Raw genomic sequence first — 17162 nt, 5'->3', positions numbered from 1 at the left:
TGAATTTAAAAAAAAAAAGTAATCTGTTATGAACCATTCAGTTTTAAAAATGTGGACTTAAACTATGATGCTTATTTAGCATGCAGCATTATTTCAGCAAACATACCCCACCCCATCCACTCACTTATACTCAAACTTGTAAAGTTTAGTACCTGTTACTCCTTGGTTTGTAAGCAATGCATCTTTTCCTGCCCACAGCACAGCTTTCCTGTTCTCTGGTCTATAGGCCTGAAACTTTGTCAGGGGCCACACTGGCTCCTATCATGGACCATTAGACCTGACTCTACGCATGTCATTGAACCATTAAGTGGGCTCACAGAAGGTGTGTCTGAAATAACTACACTGCACTATGTATACTCTCTCTCTTTCTTTCTCTGTTCAAATTGTGTTTGAATGTGAAATTCATGCTCTATATACTACCTTCAAAAACTCCTGCAATGGATCTAAACATGTAGTGTCTATTAAATGTACACTTCTTTCTGCTAACAATGCCACAGTGCAGTATGTTCGATTTATAAATGTGAAAATGACAGAAAATGATGATGATTCACTAACAGATTACACTGTGTGATTCTGGACACAGCTTTCGGCCCCTTTCATGAAAAATAGCTTTGAGTCTGTCCGTGGTGCTGAACCATGGCCTCCCTACACAGACCATTAGAGCAGGGATTATCAGCAGAATACTGGACCTTCCGCTCAGTCTGCAGAAGAAAATGTTGGCATTGTATGGTTCTACAAACCGCTAATATGTTACATTTGTATGTTTCATAATGTAGTATATCAGCTACTTTTTCATGTGGAGGTGGAGGGGATGGTGACAAGCTTCAGTCCACTGTTCGAGACCACTGGGTGATTTTCAGCAAGTCATCACTCTGTTTCCAGTGGCGTTTTAGCTACCTGTTGCTGTGTTTCCTGATGGGATGGCACCCAGAAACCTACTGTTTTTTATCAAGACATCTCTGTGCTCCCAGCTGGAATTGTGCCACCAGAACTGTTTGTTTTTAAGCCTGAACATGATCGTTCCCTAACAATAACCAAGTGGTTTTGAACTTAAATCTAACCACATGTTAACCAATCTAATTCAATACCTTCTGCGGTGTCCAAGGTACTGAACCATCGGTTACATGGATCACTTCCACGGAGTTACACAAAGATCACATGCAGGTTACACAAATGATCAAATGCAGGCACATGTTGCAACATGTCGTGCAACACATTCTCACTCCAACCTTGTCACGTATTGACGTTTGGTCATGGACTTTCCACATCGAGATATGACGTGCTAGGTACCCTGGGTGCGTTGGTTGTTGACAGTTTGGGACGCATGCTTTATCTATTTTCAAAATACACTTCTGTTTTCACAAGAAATGTACAGTTTGCATACAGTCTCTTTCAAAATAAATGCACTACGCTGTTACAACCCTGCAAAATGCTATTTTTTTCCTTCAACACGCACACGGTTGGATTTAGGCAACAAAAGCAAATGGTTTAGGATAAAAGAACAGGGTTTGGCTTTACAATCTTACAGGAAGCAAACACCAGCCTCCCAACTGAAAGTTGGTGGTCATTGGACCCATCGACCACCCCTACTGCTTGCCCTACACTGACTGCCACCACCTTAATTTTTATTGTCGTTCCACCGCGTTTCCCCCTGATGATGGTGACCGGCCACAGTCTGACACCGGAAGTCACTGCCCAAGTGCCAGTTTTATGTGGAAAACATGTCACCATAGGTTTCACATGGGAATTTACATGGGCCTTACACATTCCACTATGTTTCCATTATGTTAAGTTTCCCCTATGAAAATCATGTCTTCAGCATATTTCACATGAGATCACATGTGACATTGTGTGTTTTGCACAAGTGAAATTGATGGAATTTTTCTGCAAAGTGTCCTTAAACATGAGAGACTATGTGATGGCCTCATATCCAAATTCCATCCTCTCTGGCTATATGCTTATTCTTTTGTAAATTTGTGTTTAACTGCACGAGTCATGCTAAAAACTGATCAGGCCCTTGGAGGCTGTGATGGTCCAGAGTCCTCTGGCAGGTCTTTGTTACCCTCTTGTGGGTGTCACTTCGGTGTAGTAATATTAGGTCTATGACAGTAAGGCCAAGTTATACTGTTATTTTCCATCTGTATTACACATCTGTATTGCTACTGCTGTGCTACAAGTGTCACACCATTTACAAAAGTTGATATATAATATTCAACAAAAAAATGCACCAAGGCAAACTGTGAAAGATATAAAAAACAAGAAACTAATCATGACATTATAATTAAAAAGAAAAAAAACAGGAGCCATAAAATCAATGATGATTATTGACTCACAGTTTTATTGATCGTCTGCTCCTTCAGAGGCTGCAGCTGGAACATGCTTGTTAAAGTCACACATCAGATCAGGACAGAAAAACAGCGCAGACGTATTTCCCCCCTTTTTTAAATTCAATCCAAAGTCTCCAAAGGCGACATAGAAAAATCTGATGATGGCATTATATGATATTATTGAATTTCATTATGCGTTGCGTTCGTGACCTGCTCATCCTGTCTGCAGGAGGGAGCTGCTGACGCCAGCTGACAGCAGCAGGGTCGGGCTGGAAAGACATAAAAGGTGGATGGAGTCCTCGTTTCATCCGAACCACTGAGTGTTACACACACCAGCCAACTTGTGCCGCTGACTTCAGAGTGGAACAGACGGGACAGTCACATCAAAGGTAAGTCACTCCTTTACTTTCTTCTTTTTATTCTCTGGAAAAGTGTCGACTAAACTGCACACATATGATGGAGAAAGTTGTCCTGCATGTTCGCTGATGACATTCATCTTCAGTAAAAACGTATCCAAACACTTTGCTGTTGAAGCTGATGGTTTCTTTTCTCTCTTTCTTAGATGCAGAGGTGCTTTGGGATTTTTTGCGTGTCGCTCATCTTTTGCGCAGCTCTGTCAGAGACCATCGGCTTGGTCCTTGCGGTAAGATGTTTAAATTTAACATTCAGCACAGCTTTATTGTTAATGTGTGTTGTATATCCAATAAGGTGTCGCATTATTCAGATATATTAAAACACAATCTAAGATACCAATGCAAAACAGGCAAATACACAATATAAAATTACAATGGATCTGAGAACGGCAAACTCCCTTAGAATTTTTTAAAAGAAATTAAAGCTCTTTTTAATTCGGCTTTCAGTTTGCGTCAAGTGTATTGGTAACACTGATAAAGTTTTGTTGACGGATACATTTCCACACAGCGATGTTCGCGTTAACTCAGCCATCTAGCGCATTTTATGTTTTTGCACCTCAGTTTGAACTAATGTCCTCAATTAAATGAGATACTTTGTATTTTTAATTTGTCAGGTATGTTACTGACACATTTTCACAGTCATGTCAATATTCATACATTCAGTACTCATATTTTAAAATAGTTTATATTCATATAGACTAACAGATGGATACATGTATTGAGAATCCTTCCCCTGATGTAGATGGAGAGATAGGTATCTACATACATCTATCCATCAATCTATCACGGATGAAAAGAGAAAAATATAATATATACACATAACTTTGGGCTGATTTCTCCTCTCCATTCATGAAGCATTGGCGGTTAGATGAGGGATGGATAGATGTTTGGAAATCCAAAAACCAGTGGAATTAGAATGATAATATAAATCAATATTCAATAAAAAAAAATTACAAATTTACTTGTTAAGAAGAATAAACAATAAATGAATATATGTTATTGTAGAATTATAATAAAATGTACAAATTAACTTTCTAATTGAACTACAGATGCATCAATTTTGAAATTCTGGGCTGATACTGATACCAGTGTTGAAATTAACAATTTTGCAGACAACCAACAGCGATGTTTCTATATTGGTGTTTCTTTAGGTTTTTAATTTTATTTAGTCTTCTTTTGTCCCAGGGAAACACAGAAATCTGAACTATAAAAAAAAGTAAATGATCAGTTTTAAAGTCATTCAGTTCTTCGTTACACTTCCTTAGAATGAGCACAAATTCAATAATACACATTTATGAAACAACCTTGAAGAAAATAAGCATTAAGCCTTTTTGCAATACATGATACATCACACCTCTCTCCTTAATATCTATTTTATAGTGCTGTGTGTGAAAACATCAGCACATTTCTAATATCTTCATAATAACACTGCCATAAACAGCATCAATCTATAGTATATAGATTGACCTCAACTAATTGTGTTAAACAGACTTTTCCAGCAAGTGTTACAAATAACCTGTTACGGTTGACCCCACCCATGGGGTAACATTTCACTCCTACCACTTCCAAGTGCAATTGTTAAAGAAAGGTAAGTTCTAGAATAAAACAACTGTTCATTTGTAGCAGAGATGTGCATGTTGTTAGAATATCACAAAACAAAATCTGATTTTTAAAAAAATAACATTTAGCTAAAACTAAAATGTGTTAGGTTGTGCCCTGCTCTCCTCTAGTTCAAAACAGTGCTATGTATTAGGCAAAAAGACAGTTATTAAGATGATATATGGTTGTTTTAGCTGACTTACACAGACAGCTCTGTAGTCAAAAAAACAAATATGTCAAAGAGATGCATTAATTTGGCGGAAAAAACTCTTTGTCACTAAACTCCACCGAGACACATCCAGTCTCACGGGTCACTGTTTGGTGGTATTGTGGTCAACTGTCTGGAAGCACAAAAGGATCGATCCTGTGTAACCACTTACCATAGGTTGTGCCCCGTTATCCCATACTGTTTATTTCCATCTGATCTTGTCTTGTTAAGCACTTTTAGCGCATCTCTGCATGAAATTTGCGATATAAAACTATTATATAATATATATTATTAATAATAATAATGTAAAAGTATGACATTTACAATTAAGTTAAGTTAATATGGGAGTTGATAGAATAATACACACTCTGGCTGTTCGGTTTGTGCTAAGATATGTGCACAATGTGTGAGAGAATGATGGTAGATCGTAGGGATGCACGCTGTTGGATTTTTTGCTGATATCCGATATGCCAATATATAACAACTCATTCGACAGATAACTAATACCGATGTCAGTATATCCACCTTTTTCCCACCTAGTTTTAGTGATCATCAAGACTCTTCAGTAGTGGAAATAACATCATATTATGCATGCATACATTTATCCTGATGGCCCACTAGCAGATGGAGAAATGAAATAGAATGTTTTCAATGTATGTAATACTCATTCATTGTAAAAACAAACAAACAAACAAAAAAAATAGAAAAAGCTGGTTGGCCGATTCTGATACTTCATTTTAAAGCCAATATCAGCTGATACCAATGATGTGCCGATATTAGCGTGCATCCCTAGTTGGTAGGCTACATCTAAAGTTCATTTATTGACTTTACTAATCCATCTTCAAATGTACTCTGAATATGAGCATATTTTCTATTTTAAGACTCACTTGATGAAAGAAAACATAAAATAATCAACATTAAACAATTAACCTTTGTGTGTCTGTGTGTCCTTGTTCATGATCTGATCACTGTGTGTCTGCAGGCGAAGGAGAAACGTGGTTGGACACTGAACAGTGCTGGCTACCTGTTAGGTCCCCGTAAGTACTGACTTCACACATACGCATCCTACTGTCACACTGCATCAGTAATCAGTTATTATCCAAAAATTCACTTCAAGAGATCTGGAAATGTAGTTTTGGGACGAGACTTTGTGAAAATCATCATGTGCTTTCACAGCAATCATCATGTGCTTCCAATATGTCCAAATGTTTTTCTGTCATATTCAACCCAATCGTCAGAAAAAATGTTGCCATTGTACGTTTCCTCAACCCACAGATGTGTTACATTTGCATGATGATATGTAATACAAATGTTGAAACTTTACATGTCAAGAATGCTGTGCTTAATGTGTGGTTAGAGTTAGGCACCAAAACCACTTGGTTATGGTTGGGATACTATCATGTTTTGACTCAACATAACCCATTTTGGGGGCACAATCCCCTCTGGAAAATCAACAATGTCTCGGTTTCAGGGGTTGCAAAAAAACACCCATGTTTGGGGGCTGAAAAGCCACTGGAAAAAGCCGTGGGGTTGCAAAATAACACTCACATTTGGAGGCTAAAGGCAGGTTTATAGTTGTGTGGTGGCATGTCTGTGTTACTCTGCAGTTATACCTCCAAAACACTAGTCGGCAGTAGGGTTTCTGTGAAGTACTGTAAAGTTAAGTTGAATCAAAACACACTCAAAACACACATTAAGTAGTGTTAATAGTTCTTATTACTCTCGGTTCAAGTATTGCACTTCTGTGTGTGGTTTGTCCAAGATATGTTAGTGAATTTGTACATATTTTACTTTAGAATTTCAATGGCAGGAAGTAAGGGTGTGTGTGTTTGGGGGGGCGTGCAGATTTGGTCCCCCCCCCCAATGTTGACTCCATGGCTACAGCCTTGAGAGCAGTGCATCTCATAGCACAACACACGGCGACAAAGTATGTTGTAATGTTATTTATTAATTTGGGAGAATACGCTCAGTATAATTTCATGTTTTTATCACAAATATGAATGTCAGTATTTGTAATGGATGGTTCAGCAGCTAATGTTAATATGACCTTTTAATTTAACAATAGCAATGACATAATTACAAGCTCAAAGAAAATGACCTGAGTAGTGTCCAAAAGTGTTTTTTGTGTTGCATTTGAGTTCACTATATGGTGCTCTACATAGAACTCACATAGTGAGTAGGGAGTGGTGAATGAGTGAATGATTTCGGCGAGAGCCTTTGTTTTTGCCACTGACAGGCTGAGATTATTATTATAGATGTCTGACAACATTACAGGAAGGACATTAAAGAGAAATAGCGCCCTTAAAGTCAGATATTCAAATCATCAGTCAGAGACCCCTCAGTTGACTGAGATTGCTTCAAGTCAAGCAGTTTTTGATTTTTTGCCAGTGTGCAGTGAACTCAAGCAGCAACCTCTGAGACTGAAAAACAAAGCCAAAAACTGCTGAAAACTGCATTTCTTTGAATGGGCACAAACCCTTTTAGTGGATGTACAGTGACGGTGCACAATTGCCCGCAGGGATTATTACATACAACCTGGAATGCTGCTGCAGCGGTCTCTCTCAGAACTTGACCAGTTTAAAAAATTGTCTCCATTAGTCACTTAAACACAAAAAATGTGGGAAATCAGAGTCCAGTTAAAAAAGACAAAATAACATACTTTTTAAATTGACAGATATGGTGGTCATATCAATCTTCTCAACTAACTTTCAGCAAGAAAGTGAATAAGCCTTTTTCCCAAAATGTCAAATTTTGTTTCAGCATAAAGATGTTCATTAGTAGCTTTAACCTAAAGTGGGGGGTGGATAGAAGTCTTTGTTCCAGACCCAGAAATGTAATATATCTTTCACGATTATAGAGTCTGAGCTCATCTGTATTGTTTGAAAATGATGCCTGTGTAACATGACTTAGAACAGAAAAGGTCAAACTCATCTTCTGTGAATCAATGTTCTGTTTCTTTGTCCCTGTCCACTGTCTCCACTGTGTTAGCTCATTTAGTGTAATTTAAAGATAGCCTCATTACCGTGAACACTAGCTATCCAGATGGTTTCCATGTGTGTATGTGTGTGTATGTTCTTACCCATTGTAGGGTTCAAATCAGTCCACAACAGGAACCCTGAAAATGTTTGTCCTTTGTGTGTGTGTGTGTGTGTGTGTGTGTGTGTGTGTGCGTGCGTGTGTTTGTTTGTGTGAAGCCCAGGTAAAGGTTGCTCCTGCCTCATCCTGTGTTTCAGGTCGTATTGATCACCTTATTCAGATAAAGGATTCTCCCAGTGCCAGAGGCAGAGACGAGCTGGTCAATCAATGTAAGATAGAAACGTACGGCCGCTGCAGGGCCTTGGTGTCAGGCCAGGAATTGCTCTGTACAAACATCCCGCCTCATAGCTGCTTCTGTCACTCATCAAGAGAGGACATCCGTCTTCCTACTGCTGTCTGTGCTTTCGCATTCCAAACATTGCTTTCCCTCTGTGTTAAGAGCAAAGAAACGCATGTTGATCTCAGAGTGTCTGTTGGAAAGGTGTGGCACAGTGGGCTCAACTGTGTTTCTGTGATGAAGACTGTATTGGAATAACAGGAAGATCTCTTGTGAGCATTCACACATTATTTTAAAAAGATCATAACCCTAAACATTTAGCACACTAGATTAAAATGCCTTAAGTGGTAGAAATGGTTAGTTACCGTATATAAGGCATGTCCAAAGTCCGGCCCAGTGGCCAGTTGTGGCCTGCAGACCAATTTTAGGTGGTGTGCGGCTTGACTTTCAAAATATTATTTTTGTAGCCCACCACACAATATTGGTTATTCAGATCACTCTGCATTTTTTTCTGTTCAACTCACAATGGCAGGACTGTCCACGCAGACATGATCATGGCAAAGAGGCATTAAGTCAACAGTGAGGAGCACCACTTTCAGGAGTGGTGGAAAGTTGAATACATTTTCATAGAAAGATGAAACAATTGCGTTTGTCTTGCTTTTTTTTTTCTTTCACAACCAATATGAAGTGAGAAGCAGCTGGCCCCCGCCCCCTAATCTGGCCCCCTGCCACATATGAACAATTATTAGCTGAGGTGATTATGTCAATATTAAAAATGGATTTCATTTAGATGAAACTGCCAATGAAGGTTATATGGCAGCCATTTTGCATTATTATAGCATTTTTTTTGAAGAGACACTATGCATGTAATGAGCAGATTGATGTGTTGTCCTTGAGTGACCAAAACTGATGCTAGAGGGGTACCTAGAGCGTTGTAGTTTGAAATAGCCTTGGGTGGAATTTATTTTCTTCATACTTATGTGAAATTTCACCCAGGTATATGATATATGATGGTAAACCATATAAATTTAAAAAAAAAGTCAAAAAAGGAAATATTCTTTTACCTATTTTACTTATTACATGGAGAAATAGCCCACAGCCGCCAACCCTCTGAATTTAAATTCAGCTGAACTAATACCAGCTTAACTGCCTCGTTAACTCATTCAAACTTGACAAATAAGGCCAACCACCAAAATCATCTCAGCTTGTCTTTTAGTCATTCAGTTAGTTAGACCATTGCTCCAACAATCACCGAAATCCCTTAATAATACCTTAATTCACTGAGCTAGATGTGAAAATATGCCATTTTTCTCCACGGTCTCTCTCTGTTGTTGCTGGCTGGTTGCTTACAGTCCTGTAATGTTATACCCACCAATGACAATTGCCTTATGTCTCAGCTCAGCTGGCTGTTGCACCAGTAGAGACTGACCTCTGGTGGCGCATGATGTGCTCTACATACAATACATCCTTGTTATAGCATCTGCATATGAGTTTAATAGAAAGAGGTCATCTGTATTTTTGAAAGTATTGAAAATTAAACCATCCGGATCTCTAAATAAACTAGTAAACCGTAATACCGTGATACTGCCCAAGTCTAGTTTGAAGTGTAGGGCCACTCACCAAGCTGGCATATTTGATGAGTTTGGAGTGACAACATGTTGAAATTAGACTGTTGAAAGGCAACTTTGTAATGGACCTATAGTAAGGCCTCTTACATTAAATAGCCCACACTCGTTTTACCTGCACTCACATCTCTGAGGAATATGCTAGCTTTTTGTTTGCACAGCAAAAATGTGTACATCAGCTTCTGTTAGTTTATTTTAATGTCAGAAATCACTAATAGAGGAAGTTAAGACAACTTAATGTTAAATTAAGCTATTTCAAAATGGCTACATACAAACCCCACTAAATTCTTCACGGGACTTGGAATGAAAAATTGAGCATTTTCTCCATTAAAAAACTTTGTTTATACTGGAGTGAATTTTATTTGTTGGTTGTTGCGTATTTAGTAGTATTTTTAATTTAGAGTCCCTCTGTGAAACCATTGGTGCTGCTGTTATTTTGCAATATAAGAGTGTGAGGAAAAACAGTTGTGTTGCTTATACAGAGCTACAGTGCAGTTAAATGTTATTATGGCAGTGACACATTTCCAGGGTGTTGGCTCCTACAGACCTATAGTTCAGCCATATATGACATTAACAAACAAAGGCATTTTTCAGTCCAGCTTTTTATTGTTTTATATATCGTTTTATTGTGGATTTTTACAGTAATTTGCTAACTGACACTGATAAGGACAGTGTAAAAACAATTTAACTTTTAATTTAATTTATGAATTAAATAAGAAGTTCTGAATTTTTAACCAAACATGCTACATGCTACAGACATACTGCATAATAATTTTGATGGTAAAACACATGGCATAAAACATTGCAGGATATATATAATGCAAATTAATATAAAGGAGGAGTAGTTTATACTTGAAACATAAAACCATTAAAATAAAATGCACTGTTTACCCTCCTTCTGGTGACTCCAATGTCATGTATTTTAATTGGACTTATAGTTCAACATAACCTCAAGCACTACTTTAGCTAATGAGGAAGCCAGTAAGATGAGTCAAACACTTCCAGGCACTTAATGTCCTTCCTCTTCAACCACCACACATTATGACCACTCATAATTTAAAGTTGTGTATTGAGTGTGTGAACGTAAAGATAAAGACATATACTTGAAAAACACTAGTGAGTAATGCTGCAAAGTCAAACAAAACAGGTAAGGGAGATATTTCCTGCAGTTTCGTGAAAATACATTGTCATGTATCATCAGCAGACAAGCCTGAAAAGATTCTTTGTGAGCTCCAGTTTGTAGACACCTGCTGTGTTATTATTAAATTAGAGTCACAGAATGAAGCATCTGTTTTTCTGAAGGAGCAAAAACAGGCCATTTCCTGTAACATCACTTAGTGCTGTTTGAAGATATTACCAGGATCTGTTTTCTAACTTGCAACTCTGTATTCTATCCAGGTAGCCATTACATACCTACTTGTTAAAATATACCTATGCTGTATGTATTTTATCTAGATGGTGAGAAGAGTCTTTAAGGGTCCAGTTTGTAGCATTTGGGGAGATATATTGGCAGAGATTGAATATAAATATAAAAAGTATGTTTTCTTCAATGTTTAATGTTATTTTTTTCACCTGGAAACAAGAATCAAAATTTAGAATCATTCACCCAGAACACAAACAACTCTAACACTGGCTTTCAATAGGGTCATCCTTGTTTTTTGTGTTGGCCACCATAGTTAGAAGCCCCTTTCCAACAGGCAACATCCTGAAAAAACACATATTTTTTAACATGAAACAGGTGCAGCTGCAGACCTCTGCAGATAATTCGGCCTCTGATAAAAAAAAAAAAACCTCCTGAACGTCTGAATTTTAAGTTATCAGAAAAAAAAGGTGAGCATCCATTAGCAGCGGCTAGTCTGGCAGCCTGTCTCCAATGTGCCAAACAGCATCAGAGAAACACTGATTTGTAACATAAAACTGCTTTATTCTGTGTTTGTACCGGTTTGAATCACCACGTCAGTTTGTTTTGGAGAGGAGGAGACCTCTGTGGATAATTCAGCTCCTGGTAAAAACCTCCTAAACCTCTGGATCATATATAATGTGAGCACACATTACGTTTTCAGAGAAGAAAGAAGAGCACATACGAGCAGGCACTGGGTGTGTGCACAGTGCTACACCAGAGAGAGAGGTATGCATACAATGGGACTGTGTGCCGGTGTTGCTCTGCAGGTGTAGGGGGTATGAGTAGGGTACTAACATCACCCAGATGTGCTGATCACTGGGATGCGGAAAAAATAAACCGGAGGCCAGCTCCTTATCCCCGCTGCTTTCTAGCAGCCTATAGGATGCAAAAGTAGAAAAAGATGCATTTTAGACATTGCAGGTGTGTTAATGGAAACACGCAATGACCATGATAATGCACAGTACAACATGACCCAGATGTGTCGATCACCGGCACCCTTCTTTGATATAGCATATAATAACATGACAAGTTGTGTGCAGTGTGGAGCAGTGTGGTTGAATGAAAAATGAAAACATTTAACATTGTTAATGTAATAATATTACGCAAAATCCTGTTGGGAACATGTTATATTACTTTATTACTGCTAGAAGATAATATATTACTGTAAGGCATTACCCCCAACATTGTCTACCAAGCAGGCTTCACACAGACCTATCTGTACTGAGGAGTTCTGAAACCTGACCCCTTCCTGTGCCCTTGTCTTTAAGACCCAACTTAAGTGAGACTTGACCCCACCCCGAGACCTGGAGCTTTATTTTTGCATTCATTTGTGATTGTTAGCTCGGCAGGCTAAAACAATGTCTCTCCCCCTCTTCCAATGGGCAATATTCAGTGTCAGTCTAAGCATTCTGGTATGATACTGTAAAAACATCACTGGTTAACATGTTTGTTTTGACCAGTGTGTTCTGATCTGTTCCATGGTAGGGCTACCATGGACCACTTTAACGCATTAAAAAAGGTGTTTGCAAATTTGTAAATGTTGGAGAGCTCATAGGATGAGGACTTAACTCTGTCAAAGACATGTCACTGTGAAAGGCCCAAAGGAATACACTGAGAGCTAATGATGCACCCTCCGCCGTGGCTAATCACTTTGCTTTTCCATTTCTTTTTTATTTTCAGTTTTTCATTGTTATTATTATTTTTAATGCATTTCCTTGTGTGTTCAAACTGCAGTCCATCTTGTTTAGATGTCTCCTTTTTTATTTCCTCTATTGGTCAAATCTCTGTTTTACTGCAATTCCATGAGCCAAGCCCTGCAGGTGGTCCGTAAAACTTTGGAAATTGAACCAAACCATTACAAACCAAATACCATGCTGAAATAACCAAGTGTACAACAATGTCCTTTAGCTCTGATTACGAGATTAGGTAGAGGTGTGCCGTGTGTACACTGTGTATGTATGTGTGTCTAATGTATGATACTTCTTTAACAGTGGGATAATTAGGATATGTGTGTGTGTGTGTGTGTGTGTGTGTGTGTGTGTTTTCAGTTGATACTATGTTAATGTAGCACACAACAGCTTGAGCTTGATAAAGTCAAATCTTTTTTTTTTTTTTTTGTCAAGCAAATATAAAAGATTTTCATTCCCAGCTGAAATATGGGAACACCTGGATGAGCTGGAAAAGATTTTCTTGAAAATGAAACTGTTTTAACTTAATAGCTGTTATGATACTTCTATCAAGTTGAACTGCAGTTTAACTTTTCATCATTTCAAGTGAGTTGAGCTTAGAGCTGCAACCAGTGAAATCAAATGCTCAGTTAACACTGCTGCTGTTTGTATGACTATATCGATTGTGATCACTCCTCATTGTCCAGATGGCATAGATGGACACAGGACACTTGGAGACAAGCCAGGTCTGGCTGGCAAGAGGGACATGGGCCAGGAGGAGGACTTCAGAACAGGTCTGTCTATCACATGCAGTAAAAAGAACAATCTTTAGCTATTGTTTGTTAAAAGATACACTGTGAATTTGTTGTGTAACCTCTCAGTGACATGACGGCTGGCTGCACTTTGTTGCTTTGCCTCCACAGGTGCCCTGAGAATAGCAGATGGAGACATCATCCACACTGTCATTGACTTCCTGTCATACCTAAAGCTTAAAGGTATGCTCATCATTTCTGTTTTAACAAACTCAAACGTGAGGACACAGCCAGCATTTGTATGTGGGGCCCATGTGGGTAGTAAATAGGCCTGTTTCCACCGCAGGAACTTCGGGGTAATTTTACGGGGCCGGGGCCGTTGGTGCGTGTCTCCACCGCAGGAACCACCCCCGAAGGACAGAGTTCCGGAACTTTTACGGGGGCTAAACAAGTCCCTGCCTCGGAGTAGGTACTCAGAACAGCCCCAAAAAACTCCTGGCTGGGGCTTGGGGATTACTTGGTGCTGATTGGATATACTCAAGGAGGGATGTGACGTCAACAGAAAGCAACAAAATAGCCGGCATTTTTAAAACTCAGCAGACAAGGGTTAGCTCGTTCATATAGCTTTCGCCGCCATGTAAAAAAACCTCACTAAATGGCCCGTGAAAAAAATATTCTTTCCAGCGGATATCTTAGTTACAACATGATTGAGCTAGCAAAGCAGTTTTGTGTTGCTATCAGTGGTAGTTATTCACTTTTGGGAAATCACGATGTCTAGAAAGCATCAGCTGACAGGGACAGCTAACAGCAGCAGCAAAGCTAACATCAGGATGTCATCTGTTAAAAGCCTCCCGTTGTCGGATACAACATGAAACTACTCCAGTTAGCTCAATCATTTTGTAACTAATAGCCTGAGTGTCAGACTGAAGCTCCCAGAACCTTCAGTCTGACATGGCTTCCATTGAAGGTGATTTACAAGGGGGAGGGAATTTGATTTTTTCCCTAACCAATCAGTAGAGATCAACGACTCACCCAGAATCTGACGTCATTAGTATCCATGCCTCGGGGGTGCCGAAAACAAGCGAGCATTGCCCGTTTAAAATGTCTCCATTGTCGTGCACGCCCAGCTGCATCGCCATTAAATCCAGTTTAGCAGCTTCCTTAATTTGGTCCTCCATTAATGCGAGTAGTGGCGAAATACCTCGATAGCATTGTTAATGTGGTCTGTAGGATCTGTAGCGGTCGCCATTGTTGCTATCCTTACCAGTTACCCACCGGCGTACAGCTTGACATCAGCGTGGCGCTGATTGGTTAATCGCTAGACCCCCGGCGTTCATTGGTCCATCCATCGTTTGGACGAGATAAATCGCAAATTCATTGAAGTATGCCAGACCAGAGATGCAAGCCTACTCAGTTGAGTGGGCGGGGTCTATGGTCTGGAACCAGGCTATGTAACTAAGACATCCACTGGAAAAAATATTTTTTTCACGGGCCATTTAGTGAGTTATTACAGACACCGCTATCGGCTAACGGCGTCCCTACGTCGCCCCGGTCAGAATGGTCGCGCAACGATTACGTCACATCCAGAGGCAGCCCGTAACTTTACAGGAACCTTCCTCCAACTCCACTCAGTGGAGACACGGCGGTTGAGAGGGCCGAACGAGAGGACGTTCCTGTAGTAGTTCCTGCCACCCAAATAGTACCAGGAACTTCTTCAGTGGAAACGGGCCTAATGGGTTGAAAAATGGGCCCTATATGGGATTGTCCATGGGTTCCATGTTGGCCCCATGCCAGTTGCCCATATCGATGGCCTAACCTAAGTGGGCCCCACGTGGTTATGCTAGTGCTACCTGGGTACCAAGAGGGTATGGGCCCAAAAAGGGCATCTTATCTAGGGCCCACTTGGGTAAACCCACACATGTGGGCAATTGGCATGGGGCCAATATATAACCCATGAACAATCCCATATATGGCCCATTTTCCAGCCCATTTACTACCCACATGGGCCGGCATACAAATGTTGACTGTTGTCAGAAGTCTGCTGGCCTGTTCCGGACCAAAGAGAGTTTTCATAAGAGAGCAACAGTATCACTGAGCACAGGCACTTCAGTACAACTGTAAATACTGCCATTAGCATCAAGCTAGCAAAGAATGTTATTTCCTCATTCCGGCTGGGACATGAACAGCCATAGTGACTGAAAAAATAATAATAATGATAATAATAGTAAAATAGGAAAAGAAAAACACAAAGACAACACACACAGTGAGAAAAACGACCAGGGATGATAGGTTGTGGACCAGCATGTAGTCTTTCATGTCTGTCGGCCAAGACTCCACTGTGCCTAATCTGACATAGTGACTGTTGGAACAGACAAAAATGTTGTGTAGTGTGAACCCAGCATTACAATGTCTATTATGTCCCACAATACAAAAGTGTTAGATGGAATAAAATACTGAGGATTTTGCAACACAAAAACAAAAACATGAACATATACACAGAAAAAACAAAATAAATAAGAGAGAACAACATCTTTGCATGATTGGGCTCAAAAAACTACATGCCATTCTGCTTGTTAGAATAGGAGATATATTGTGCACAAGTAGAAAGTTTTGATTGGTTGAACTGACAAATCTCTTGTCTGACACATATGTATATAGTAATGATCTCTGAACACTAAGATATCCATATGTGTGTGTGCCTACAGAGATGGGAGCCTTGGACAACCTGCCTTCTTCTGTGACATCAGACGAACTGGCCAATCCTTAATGCATCTGCGTCTCTGCAGTTCATCTCCATCTACCCAAGTCTATGTTTCTGCTGTCTGGACCTCCCTTTACCTTAAATGTTACCTTACTGTAGTTCCATTCACACTCTGACACTGGATTTGTCCTGGTACCAAAGATCTGATCCTTTAACTCTTTGAGATCAATTGTTCCCCGATACAAACATCAGATCTTTCTGCTCCTGTGTAAATAAAAACTTTATATCCACCAAAGGTCAGTGAGTGTCTGCAGACTGTAGTTGGATGTTGGTAACAGGGACCTCTGTTCAGAAACCAACACTGTATTATCATCTTAATATACTATTATCTGATTTCAGAGGATGGAGTGAAATAAATAAACAAATGGCACTGGACTCAATGAGCAATCTGAATTTCTCTCTTTGCATCAGTCACAAACACAATAATTATATCTCAAATTTCAGATGCAATTAAGTAAAAAACAAACAAACAAACAAATAGCACATGCTTGAGCCTATTTATTATTCTGTAAAATGTCTGAAGTCAACAATGACTTTACTGGTTTCTTATGAGATAGAGCACCAACAATAACAGAACTGTTCTGGATTATCTCTGCGCCCGTATTAACTCTTTTCAATCTGAGCAAATTGGCTTGATTTCTTTTGAAAACATGGGAAGAAAGCAATGAGCAACAAAGGAGAAATGACCTAAAAAAAATTAGCAAGAAATTGGTAAAAAAAAAAAAAAAAAAAAAAAGGAAATTAAAAACAAGAAAAAATTAATTTAAAGAAAAAAGAAAGAAAGAAAGTTAAAAATAAAGGCGCAAATGACCTGGAAAGAATGCTTAAAAATCATAATAATTCTGTAACATATTTTTCAAACTTTTCCCTATATTTTTGAAAACAATTTTCTAAATCTACTTGTTTTTTGTTTGTTTGTTTGTTTGGTTGTTTTTTGGGGAAATTGGTGGGACATTTCTTACTAAGTTGCTCATTGCCTTTTTTCCCATGTTTTTGAAAGAAATCACACCAGTTTGCTCAGGGTTCAAAAATTTAAATAAAGGCGTCTGAAAGCAGCACCAGCAAGGCGATGTTGCTCCAGGTTTTAAAGGGTTA

General features: G+C 39.1%; 1 protein-coding gene across 2 annotated transcripts; it reads left to right on the top strand.

Annotated features, from left to right (window-relative positions):
* Nucleotides 1-2457: 2457 nt before the first annotated feature.
* On the top strand, nucleotides 2458-16442 carry gal (galanin/GMAP prepropeptide). Of its 2 annotated transcripts, XM_033635667.2 has the most exons (7): nucleotides 2458-2716; nucleotides 2890-2970; nucleotides 5530-5584; nucleotides 7781-7852; nucleotides 13262-13348; nucleotides 13478-13549; nucleotides 16012-16442. In XM_033635667.2, the coding sequence occupies exons 2-7, from the start codon at nucleotides 2890-2892 to the stop codon at nucleotides 16071-16073; spliced, it is 429 nt and encodes a 142-aa protein (XP_033491558.1). In that variant the 5' UTR covers nucleotides 2458-2716; the 3' UTR covers nucleotides 16074-16442. The 2 variants fall into 2 exon arrangements, with proteins under 2 accessions (XP_033491558.1, XP_033491559.1); XM_033635668.2 differs by lacking the exon at nucleotides 7781-7852 and having other exon boundaries at nucleotides 2534-2716.
* Nucleotides 16443-17162: the final 720 nt, after the last annotated feature.

This window comes from Epinephelus lanceolatus, chromosome 5 (assembly GCF_041903045.1).
Source record: "Epinephelus lanceolatus isolate andai-2023 chromosome 5, ASM4190304v1, whole genome shotgun sequence".
Classification (NCBI taxonomy): Eukaryota; Metazoa; Chordata; class Actinopteri; order Perciformes; family Serranidae; genus Epinephelus; species Epinephelus lanceolatus.
This window is presented reverse-complemented; position numbering and strand designations above follow the sequence as displayed.

Coding starts and splice junctions, on each gene's coding strand:
- gal (XM_033635667.2), top strand. CDS start 2,890: ATGCAGAGGTGCTTTGGGATTTTTTGCGTGTCGCTCATCTTTTGCGCA. Junction 13,349..13,477: donor GGAGGAGGACTTCAGAACAG/GTCTGTCTATCA, acceptor TTGCCTCCACAG/GTGCCCTGAGAATAGCAGAT. Junction 13,550..16,011: donor GTCATACCTAAAGCTTAAAG/GTATGCTCATCA, acceptor GTGTGCCTACAG/AGATGGGAGCCTTGGACAAC.